At 42.6% G+C, this 11,445-nt stretch overlaps 2 protein-coding genes across 3 annotated transcripts; both read left to right on the plus strand.

The window, feature by feature from the left end:
• Positions 1-7: 7 nt before the first annotated feature.
• Positions 8-7,971, plus strand: LOC142991952 (ATP-dependent clpX-like chaperone, mitochondrial). 2 transcript variants are annotated; one of them, XM_076142160.1, is made up of 15 exons: positions 8-152; positions 780-857; positions 1,665-1,819; positions 1,931-2,045; positions 2,394-2,548; positions 2,655-2,814; positions 3,636-3,677; positions 4,150-4,326; positions 4,478-4,642; positions 5,088-5,176; positions 5,341-5,505; positions 5,606-5,905; positions 6,025-6,117; positions 6,216-6,322; positions 6,453-7,971. In XM_076142160.1, exons 1-15 carry the CDS (start codon positions 146-148, stop codon positions 6,541-6,543), a joined length of 1,899 nt encoding a protein of 632 aa, XP_075998275.1. In that variant the 5' UTR covers positions 8-145; the 3' UTR covers positions 6,544-7,971. The 2 variants fall into 2 exon arrangements, with proteins under 2 accessions (XP_075998275.1, XP_075998276.1); XM_076142161.1 differs by lacking the exon at positions 3,636-3,677 and having other exon boundaries at positions 9-152.
• Positions 7,972-8,727: 756 nt separating this feature from the next.
• LOC142991955 (E3 ubiquitin/ISG15 ligase TRIM25-like) lies at positions 8,728-10,939 on the plus strand. Its single transcript, XM_076142163.1, has one exon. The coding sequence runs from the start codon at positions 8,834-8,836 to the stop codon at positions 10,499-10,501; it is 1,668 nt and encodes a 555-aa protein (XP_075998278.1). The 5' UTR covers positions 8,728-8,833; the 3' UTR covers positions 10,502-10,939.
• The last annotated feature ends 506 nt before the right edge of the window (positions 10,940-11,445 follow it).

Raw genomic sequence — 11,445 nt, forward strand, 5'->3', positions numbered from 1 at the left:
CTCACATTAGTGCTTCTAGAGACGAGGCTAGCTCACTAGCTAGCCGAGAAACCGACCTAGTTCATAACCGTGGTGTTACTTCACTTCGGGTCGCTTTCCACCTGGGGGACAACGTTCTCAAAGTAGCTAAGGATTCCTAAATTATATGATAGGTAAGGTGACATCGCCATGACAAAGTGACGCGTTAAACTAAAACAAGTGAGCCGTTGTGTGTGACTTGGGAAAATGTGTTGTCTTGAAAATGAACTTGACTAGACGCGACTGTTTTCAATCTACTCTACATGACTACGTGAGCGATGCTAGCATGCTAAGTGGTGCTTCGCCGTTTGCTATGAAGAACGGGCCTCACGCTCGCCCAGTTAGCAGTTGCTCGTTGGCATTCTTGTTGTTGAGTCCCTGTGTGTAACGACGGTGCAGCGAACTCGAACTGTCCGCTCAAGACTGTTTGTCTTTCTCTGACGGTAACGTGTGGTCGCTGTGGCTGCCCTGGGCCTCAGTTAGCTAACGCTTACCTAAGCTGTTTCTTAAACTACGGTACGCTGCTTTGTTTTTTTGCAATTAAATAGCAAGAGAAGTTGAGTCGTATTACCTCATTTGTGCAATTAATATCACACGGTGTAAACAAGATAATTGTCAAGATAGTTTAGATAGGCGAGGCCGACGACCACCTCCGTAAATATACACCCGCTCCGCTAAAGCTAACTGTTACGTAGAAAGTATTTGTGTAATGTTTCACTGTAAATTCAGCCTCTCTCCCTAACGCTTTTGTTTACTTCCAGGAATTGGAGCCAAAGTAAGAATTATGTCCTGTCCGTGTACTTCGGCTGCCAGGTTGTTATTTACTTCAGCACACAAAGGTAAGAGCAAGTGTGTTGTTTACTGCACGTCGCAAAATTGGTCTGTAGCTAACCCACAGAGCTGTCGGTCATGTAATGTAAACAGCTGGTGTAACAGTGACCACTGACCAATAATGTTGGCCCAGCTAATCTAACCTCTTACGTCAGCGGTTTTTTTTTTTTTTTTTTTACAGAGAACTGTGCCCCTGAACAATGAACTGATAATAGGATCAGAATTATAAAAACAATAATGCCCTTTAATCGTGTTGCGCCCTAGTTACATGACTGTACCTTCAGTGCTATTACATCTGAGAAAAAAATATGGATAAATCAAAAATGCATGTAGTTAAAGAGAGTGATGTTAGATTGAGTATTAAGTAACTAAAGCAAACGGTTGCAGTCTAAACCTTGAAATAGTTAGTTGTTAACTTTATTCACTGAGCTCCATAATGTTCTTGGTTAAGTAATTCCACAGTTAAAGATTAGTTACATAAATCTGTATCTTGGAAACTTACACAGTAGCAGATGAATATAAATATGTTACACTTTGGAAATGGAAGAATTGCAACAGTTACCTGTAGTTGGAGGCAAGAATGAAACTGCAAAGCAATCTGTAGTGTACCAGGGAATGAATTCTTGTGATACTAGTCTGTAATGTAACAGTAGTACACAGTGTATCAATTGTAAGTCACCTCATCTTGGTCCTTATTGATTGCTTGTTGCTAATCAAACATTTTGGATTGGCGATTATGTAATGAAGTGGGAACGTTTGTTTGCAAATTAAAGTTTTGGGTTGAAGAGTCAAACACGGTCCCTATTTTGTTGCAGGGCTGTCTTGCTCCCGGATTCATGTGTTTGCCCTGAGTCGTCGGAGCTTTCGGGAAACTCAGTTACTGCCCCGTGTGCGGGTGCGGTCGTTTTCAGAGACCACCGTCTGCTACGCCTCCAAAGATGAGACAACAAAGGACGGGGATGGTGGAAAGGTAATTGCCGGAAGGAATCTCTCTTGTTTGTTTTTTATTCCCTCCCTTCTTTGTGCTTGGTAATCATAATCTGTTCTGATGGAGTCATGTTTCCTCTTTTTTTTAACCCAGAAAAGCATCAGTGAGGGGAAGAGACTCTCCAGCTCAGGAGGATCAGGCAAAGGAGGAAGTCAACTCCGATGTCCTAAATGTGGAGATCCATGCACACATGTAGAGACCTTTGTATGTGAGTATTCCTCTATCAAGACTCAGTACACATTTACCATCACATGTAGAAAACTCACTTAAAGAAGGAGGAGTAGCTCTAAGAAAATATATTACTGGGTCAAGGGGTCAACATCTGTTACAAATATGTGTAAAATTGAGAGCTCCCTTCCTTCTATCACTGGATACTCAAGTATGTGAGCTATTTAATGTTCTGAAAGTACATGTATTAGAGTGCCTCCAAGTTCTTCAAATAGGTATGTATTTGCTGCCTGTGATTTTGTTTCGAGGTTTATATATAAACAGATTGAAAGGGTCTTTGAGTATGTAATTTGTAATATTCTATTCTTCGATATGTTTTCTTTTGCAGCGTCAACACGATTTGTCAAATGTGAGAAATGCCACCACTTCTTTGTGGTTCTGTCTGAGACGGACTCTAAGAAAGGGCTAAACAAAGAGCCGGAGTCTGCTGCAGAGGCTGTGAAATTGGCGTTTTCACAGAAACCTCCCCCTCCTCCTAAGAAGGTCAGAAAGAAGAAAGCTACATTTATGCAAAATATACACTTTTAGATAACATTTATAATAAGTGTCATCCTTTTGTTCTATTGAGTCTCAACTGTGTTTATTTCAGATATTTGCCTACCTCGACAAGTATGTTGTTGGTCAGTCATATGCAAAGAAAGTGTTGGCAGTTGCGGTGTATAATCACTACAAACGGATCTACAACAACATCCCTGCTGGAAGCCGACAGCAGGTGGAAGTGGAAAAGCAGCCCTCTCTAACACCTCGGGGTGAGCATTGCTGTTATTAAATATGTCATTATTCTGTTATTTTGAAGTGTTGTTGTGGGCTGCTTAAGGGTTGTCAGTCAGTTGTCGGTCAGTTTTGCTTTAGAAGACAACGATGAAGTGTTTTAGGTTTCTTGAATTCAGTAATAAACTGTAGCTTTTCTACTGTTAAATATACCAGTGTTAAAAAAAAGTAGATAAAAGATATGAAAATGTTTTCTAAACTCAGGGACTTGCATATTAAGAGCCTGACTGTCATTGCAATCCATGATTTTTAGTCATGTGTCCTTATTATGTAAGTGCCGCTTTGGATTGGTCTTCTCCATTCCAAAAATCGGTCCTCCTGCTGTTAAGTGTAAAGTTCCTTATTACAGAGGAATCATACTCAGACTTTTTAAACAGTTGCACTTTTAAAATGTTTATGCTTTGCTTTTTAGAAAGTACTAAAATGTACGACGAGACTGAAAAAAAGGTTTTGTTTGTAGGTCCTGAAAAAGTGCACATTTGGGAAACGCACAACTTTCACTGCAACAATATCTTCACACACACATTCACTGGAACGAATGCCCTTCTGATTGTTGATGGTCATTAAATCAGAGTTTAGGGTTAGGGTCAGGGTCATATTTGACCCATTTGTTTTTACTTGAACCAAGAGCCATCAGGGAGAGTCCACCTGAGTGTTAAAGGAGAACTCCCCTCATGCATATTGTCTGTATGATTTGGCATTTGTTCAATAAGCAGCAGACTTTGATCAACTGTCTTTCAGATAATGTGATAATGGTAATGATAATATTGATTTGAGTACTTTGGTCCTCTCCCTGTAGAGCTAGAGATGAGAAGACGAGAGGATGAATACAGATTCACAAGTAAGTGATTGGTGCCCCATGCAGTCATGACATCATCCACTTTATTATTCAGAGTACTTTGCATGAGTTGCACAAATGCCAAAATGTACAGACGGCTTTGGTTCAATCTATCTATAGAGACAGGAAAGGTTTGCATTTAACAACAGCTGTACCAACATGACCGAGTGACCTACATTTATATCTAAACTCTACGCTATATCTACCTGTGCTATTTTAGTCCAGGCGTCTTACTTAGTAACTCCACACTGAGGTTGACGAGGTTGTGCATATTTTTAGCCCGTGTTTGGAACTATTACGACACACAATTTGGCACGTTCAAAAGTCAGTGAGTACACGGTTTAGATTGTGACGCACATCCCTTGCGTCACATAGAAAATGTTTTTTCACCTCAGTCGTTTATGCTGATTTGTGGAATGCCCCTCGAGCACCGAAGCACTCCGGTCACGAATCTAACCGCGGGGCCTTTTTGCAGAGCTGCTGCAGATCGCAGGCATCACTCCCCATGGAAACGCCCTGGGAGCATCCATGCAGCAGCAGGCCAGCCAGCAGGCGCCGCAGGAGAGGCGAGGCGGGGAAGTCCTGGACTCCACACATCCGGACATTAAACTGGAGAAGAGCAACATCATACTCCTCGGCCCGACTGGGTCAGGTTAGTGATGTTTCAAGAATCTCCTAGATTGCAATAATGCACAGCAACCCATGTGGGATCATTGAAATGAACACAGTTACACACTTCACTGTAAATGTGGATCTGCACTGCCAAAAGAATGTTTAGTCACGTTTCGTCTGATTTTTCACAGGAAAGACGTTGTTGGCTCAAACCCTGGCCCGGTGTCTCGATGTTCCGTTTGCCATTTGTGACTGCACCACACTAACCCAGGCCGGTTATGTCGGAGAAGACATCGAGTCGGTTATTGCCAAACTTCTGCAAGACGCAAACTATTCGGTGGAAAAAGCACAGCAAGGTAACTCTCAGCATACGTTACTAAATTACAATTTCTGTTGTTCGTGGTAGAGGTGTGGAGTTAATTACACTACTTAAACCTTTTAACCTTAACTGAATGTATTGCGTTGCTCTGACACAACCTGGGGCCGGTAGTATGAAATTAGCTGAACTGACCTCAGCCTTGTTTTTGTGTAAGAAGGCTTGACAAAATTGAAACTCCACAACTAAGCTTAGGACAGGATTTGTTCATGCCTTAATGTGGAGTGCTGAGTTGTGCGCAGTCCCATAAATTAAAAAATGGGGGATATTATATATAGATATAAATAGGGGGATATTTGAAATCACTAACTTAATAAAACGGCAGACTTATAAGAATGTGGTTGGGATGATTAATAAGGCAAATGAAAGCATGAAACTTTTGTTGAAATCCGAATGTTAATCCTGTTCTCCTGTTTCATGTGAAGGTATTGTGTTCCTGGATGAGGTGGATAAGATTGGCAGTGTGCCTGGAATCCATCAGCTGAGAGACGTTGGAGGAGAGGGAGTCCAGCAGGTCGGTATTCAATGAGTGTTATAGTCAAATTTAACAACAAAATGTCTCTTACAACCATCATTTTTTGTGGAATTTCAAGTTGGAGCACAGCCACTTGCGGAACAGGTTTTTACTCGCACTGTATGAATTGACCTACATTTGTGTTTTCTTGTTTCTTTTGCCAGGGTTTGCTTAAACTCTTGGAGGGGACAATCGTCAACGTTCCTGAGAAAAACTCCAGGAAATTGAGGGGAGAAACTGTGCAGGTTGACACAACAAACATCCTCTTTGTTGCCTCTGGAGCCTTTAACGGACTCGACCGAATCATTAGCAGAAGAAAGAATGAAAAGGTAAGTTAAAGCCCTCATATAAACACGTCAGCAGACATTCAAAAAGATCATGTGAATAGTCCCACCTCAAATCCCTCTCATGTTTGATTACTCTCTCCAGTATCTGGGTTTTGGGACTCCCTCCAACTTGGGCAAAGGTCGACGTGCGGCCGCTGCAGCAGACTTGGCAAATAGCATTGGTGAGACAGACACAGTGGCGGAGATTGAGGAGAAAGACCGGCTGCTGAAGCACGTAGAGGCCAGGGACCTGATTGAGTTTGGGATGATCCCAGAGTTTGTCGGTCGTCTCCCTGTGGTCGTGCCTCTACACAGCCTGGATGAAGAGACGCTCGTCCAAATCCTGACTGAACCACGTAATGCTGTGGTGCCACAGTACCAGGCTCTCTTCAGCATGGACAAAGTAAGGGCTCGGCTAGAGTGGGTGACTTTAAAGTTGGGCTGTTCTTACCTGTTCTGACGCTACACCTCTGAACTATAGGATTGAAAATAGTATTGACCCTGCATTGGTTTCTATTTCAGTGTGAACTCAATGTGAGCACAGACGCCTTAAGGGCCATAGCTAGGATGGCCCTGGAGAGGAAGACTGGAGCTCGTGGTCTCAGATCCATCATGGTACGTAGATTTGCCAATTTGCCAATTTGCCATTGAATTAAGTGTCTTTAGTACAGTGTCGATGTTGACTTAAGATTGTGTACAAATGTCTTTCTTAGGAAAAGCTCCTGTTGGAGCCCATGTTTGAGGTCCCTCAGTCTGACATCATGGCCGTAGAGTTGGACAAAGATGCTGTCCTAGGAAAATCCCAACCCCGCTACGTCAGGTGAGTCCGTGGCTCCTTCAGGGCCATGTTTGTGTCGTGTTGAATATCTCCTCTCTCAGACCACAGCGCTCAAGACTCTCTAAAGATTTACATCCTGAAACCTGAACCGACGTTTCCATTTGAATTTCAGAGCGCCGGCAAAGGAGTCAGCAGAGGAGGAGTACGAGTCTGGTATCGAAGAAGAGAACTGGCCTCGGCAGGCAGATGCTGCTAACAACTGAACCACGCACTGCTCGTTTGGCAACTCCTAGACAGTCTGTCTGAAATCATTAGATTAATATGAACCTTTTGATACCAACTCTGGCTTTTATTACAGCCAAGTGTCAGCTTTGCCAGGGGCGGTGGAAAAGCGTTATGAAGGCAACTGGTCCCCGTCGAGGAGTGTTTTCAAGATGAACAACTTAAAAGCGTTTGTAACAACATTTGTTCCCGTGCATCAGATATTAATTTTTTTTTTTTAGAGCTGCTCACACAAGGTGGACCTAATCTAATATTTCAATCTCTGCAGATTGTTAACATTTTATCTATCTAAAGATAATACAATTTTATCCATGAAGAGTTCTGTTATTAATTTGTTTTCACTTTCTGGTGACATGTTGAATTGGCAAGGGAAGCATGCAGAAGTTGTGGGATCATTTGGTTTACTTGAAAACGTAAATGTAACGTTACCACGAGTGATGCCTCATGTCATAAAGGCATGATATTCCATGATCACATCAATGTTTTAATGGTGTATAATGGTGTTCCAAGTGAAATCAGGCTGTAAATGTTGAGCTACGCTGCTTTGGTAGCATTTGTAAGCAGACGAGAACTAAAATGAGGAGAATATGATAACCTTAAATGGATCACACCAGCACACTGAACGGGACAGGTGAAAGTAAAATGCACACCTACACAGGTGTCTTGAGTTATTCTGCTGATTTGACCTGTTATTAGGTGAAAGGGGGTGGAGCCTAACTGCTAGTGTGTACTCTTAACGGGTACAACAAACCTAACAGGAAAGTCAGGCCTCCTTCAGAAGTGGTCGACTTGGACAAAAGAAGTGAAAACACTGGTGTGGGGCCATTAAAACACGAATGCTGATTTCTTCCCATGACATTGCCCCTTTTTTAGCAGACTCTTTTGATACTAGATTATATGCATTTATCTGTAGACATCTGCACCACAGCGCTGATGTTTCAACAAGAAGCCCATAACTTAACGAAATAAGAGGGGTGTTGGTTTATCAGATCCACAGCATGCACGACTGAATCACGACTTACACTTTGAGTTTTATTTTACCATATTCAAAAGAGCACAACCTATGTCAGTTCATCTGCTTAACGTTCAATGCTTGCCTGACGAAACACCTCTCGGAAACAAGTATGCTTTGTTCATTTGTGTTTTCGCCCGGCGTTATTTTTAGACTCTCACGTAACTAACGTAAGAGGACGCATTCTGTTTCTATGGCGCCTCTCCAAATGTCTTCCCCTGACTGAACCACACTGCTGTCCTAACGCGCGGACTTCGCTGTACGAGATTTACTGATTTATTTCTCTTGTCCTTCAAGATTCCATTTTTTCTGTGAAGTTACACGTTTGTTACAAGAACTGTAAGCCCCTAAAGTTGTGATTGTTTAAATATACAAATAAAATGTATATATCTCCTGGGTTATGGCGTGAAACAGGTGAGGTTCCAAGGCTAATTTATGGAATGAACATATACAAGACCAGAAGTAGTACAAACCAAACTAAACCGAAACGTTGGTACTCGTGATAATATTCGTTTGAAAGCTTCTTTGCAATAACTTTATAATGTGTATTGTATTTTAGTTTACGTTTTACTTATCAGCAGGCGGGCTAACTTTGCCATTTTTAGCTAGTTTGGTTTCTCAACCCCTTTCTTATTTTTCACTTATAGAACCGATTTCTATTTGACTGAAATCATCACAGAGGTCCAGGCTTCGATGACCTCATTGCGAGCTACGACCGTGATTATGAGGTTATTTTAATTGCAAATCAAATTAAAATGTCTGCAGCGTTGTATCAGTACAGTTTGAAAACCACAACATTCGGTTTGTACCCAGAGGTCTGAGTGGAGACTCACCGGCAGCTGATGGGGCAGCAGCGTTACGGAATTTCCTCCCGGGTCGTCTTAATGGTTACACACAATTGAACGCCGCGCGGCCTATGACGTCAGACAACTTAAATGGGACACCTTTCTGTGCGCGTGCTTGATGTATTGCACGCATAAGCAAAAGTTTTACCCCTTCGTTCCCGTTTTAAACCCTTAATTGGTTTGATTTGTCTGCGCGCTTTTGTTAATTTGCGCACCGCGCTCATTACCGATCGTAGCGCTTTCGTATTAAAGGTAATGCCATCTGACGCCATAGGTGTCTGACACCATACAGAGCAGGGATAAAACCAACATAAACGTAAAAGGAAGTGTTTTATTTGGGATCGGAGCACAAACTGCGCGCATTTCAGAGAAAGTGAAGGCACTGCGAGAAGTTCACTGTCACGGAGAGGTGAAATGGAGCAGCAAGGAGTTCAGCTGGATCGTGAAACCTTCTGTTGTTCCATCTGCATGGAACTGCTGAAGGATCCTGTGGCTCTTCCCTGCGGGCACAGCTTCTGCATGAGATGTATTAAAAATTTCTGGGATGAAGAGGAAGAGAGGACAATACAAACCTGCCCTCAGTGCAGACAGACCTTCAGACCCAAGCCTGTCCTGGTGAAAAACACCATGCTAGCAGCTGTAGTGGAGGAGCTGAAGAAGTCAGAACTCCAATCTGCTCTTGCTTGTCACTGCTATGCTGGACCTGCAGATGTTGGTTGTGATTCCTGCACTGGAAAAAACCTGAAAGCCACCAAGTCATGTCTGCAGTGTCTGGCTTCATACTGTGAGAAGCACCTCCAGCCTCACTATGACTCCCCTACATTTAAAAAACACAAGCTGGTCGACCCCTCCAAGAAGCTTCAGGAAAACATCTGCTCTCGCCACGATGAGTTGATGAAGATGTTCTGCCGCACTGATCAGCAGTGTATCTGTTATCTTTGCTCTGTGGATGAACACAAAGGTCACGACACAGTCTCAGCTCCAGCAGAGAGGACTGAGAGGCAGAGAGAGCTCGGGGCCAGTCGACAAAAAGTCCAGCAGAGAATCCAAGACAGAGAGAAAGACGTGAAGGTGCTTCAGCAGGAGATGGAGGCCATCAATCCCTCTGCTGACAAAGCAGTGAGGGACAGTGAAGAGATCTTCAGGCAGCTGAGCTGTCTCATGGAGAAAATAAGCTCTGATGTGACGCAGCAGATCAGATTCCAACAGAAAAGTCAAATGAGTCGAGCTGAAAAGCTTCATGAGAAGCTGGAGCAGGAGATCACTGAGCTGAGGAAGAAAGATGCTGAGCTGCAGCAAATGTCACACATTGAGGATCACATCCAGTTTCTACAGAAATACCCCTCACTGCTACATCTCAGTGAATCTACAGACTCAGCCAGCATCAACATCCGTCCTCTGAGGTACTTCGAGGAGGTGACAGCAGCTGTGTCAAAGGTCACGGATAAGCTACAGAACATTCTGAGTGAAGAATGGACCAAGATCTCAGTGACGCTGACTGACATGGATGTTTTACTGTCACCAGCAGAGCCCAAGACCAGAGCTGATTTCTTAAAATATGCACGTGAAATCACAATGGATCCAAACACAGCGAACACACGTCTGTCATTATCTGAGGGGAACAGAAAAGCAACATTGATGAGAGAAAAACATTCATATTCTGCTCATCCAGACAGATTCACTTACAACTCTCAGGTCCTGAGTACAGAGAGTCTGACTGGACGTTGTTACTGGGAGGTGGAGAGGAGCAGGAGAGGAGTTGTGGTTGCAGTGGCATACAAGGATATTAAAAGAAGAGGGAATGAAAGTTTGTTTGGCTACAATGAACAGTCTTGGTCTTTATATCATTACAACAACAGCTGTACTTTCATGCATAACAGCATCAGCACTGACCTCTCAGTCCCTCAGTCCTCCAGAGTAGGAGTGTACCTGGATCACAGTGCAGGTCTTCTGTCCTTCTACAGCGTCTCTCAAACCATGACTCTCCTCCACAGAGTCCAGACCACATTCACTCAGCCGCTCTATGCTGGGATTTGTTTTCTTTTCTTTTCTAACGGAGCCACAGCTAAATTCAGTAAGTAGAGAGGAGTTCTCAAAGAGTGAATGGATCAGATTCTGTGTTTTCACTCTTAAATCAGTGTTGCACTGCACAGTTCAATCAGTTTGACGTTTAGAGTTCTTTCCATTTGTTTATTTGATGCAGTTTAAATTTTCTTTGCAGATTTCTATTTGGTTCTACATTTAAACTCTCTGTTAAATATCTGTATTGCTGTACTGTGATTTGTTGTTTTGTTTCTCTTTCATTCCAAGGGCCTTTGGAGAAAGCAGTAAGCTTTCTTTCTTTATGTTTAAAAATATAAAATAAATAAGGGAAATGTAGTAAAAAGTTAAATATGGTTATGGTGATGAGGAGAGCAGTCATTATTTTCCTTTACATTGTGGATGTTCTGGTTTACTAGGCTGATTGTTTGAATGATTATGAAGATGAAAACATAAACAGACAACTTTAATGATAGATGAACAAAGTGAATGTGTACACATGAACAAAAATGAAATACTGAATAAAGTTTTTCTCTTGAGAATAAATGAGTTATGTTCATTTCTGTTCAGTCCAAGAACTTTATCCAAGCTGCTGTAGAAAATAGAGTGCAACAATCTGTGTGCTCCAGCCTCAGGTGACCGAGATCGTCCACCGTGTAGTGGGGCGGCTCTACTGGGGAGTCATAGTGAGGCTGGAGGTTTTGCTCAAAGAGGCCAAATGCTGCAGACAGGACTTGAACAAATAACCATGCACATTGGACAGATCATTTAACCTGCACGTTCGCTGTACATGAGTAAAGTGATCACAACCACATGCAGTACATCTCCATGATTATGACTGAAGATGTGTGCACAAAACAGAAAAATATGTTTTTATTGCTACTTCAGATTTCATTCTTGATTGAGATGGAAAGGCAACACTAAAATGTGACTCCCTCTGTCTGAATAACCACGCCGACATCATCTCTGAGGTGTGGAGTGCAACA

Source organism: Genypterus blacodes, unplaced genomic scaffold (assembly GCF_046128005.1).
Source record: "Genypterus blacodes isolate CSIRO-AG114 ecotype Tasmania unplaced genomic scaffold, CSIRO-AGI_Gbla_v1 ptg000021l_1, whole genome shotgun sequence".
Classification (NCBI taxonomy): domain Eukaryota; kingdom Metazoa; phylum Chordata; class Actinopteri; order Ophidiiformes; family Ophidiidae; genus Genypterus; species Genypterus blacodes.

Coding starts and splice junctions, on each gene's coding strand:
- LOC142991952 (XM_076142160.1), top strand. Junction 2,046..2,393: donor ACATGTAGAGACCTTTGTAT/GTGAGTATTCCT, acceptor TTTCTTTTGCAG/CGTCAACACGATTTGTCAAA. Junction 2,549..2,654: donor CTCCCCCTCCTCCTAAGAAG/GTCAGAAAGAAG, acceptor TGTTTATTTCAG/ATATTTGCCTACCTCGACAA.
- LOC142991955 (XM_076142163.1), top strand. CDS start 8,834: ATGGAGCAGCAAGGAGTTCAGCTGGATCGTGAAACCTTCTGTTGTTCC.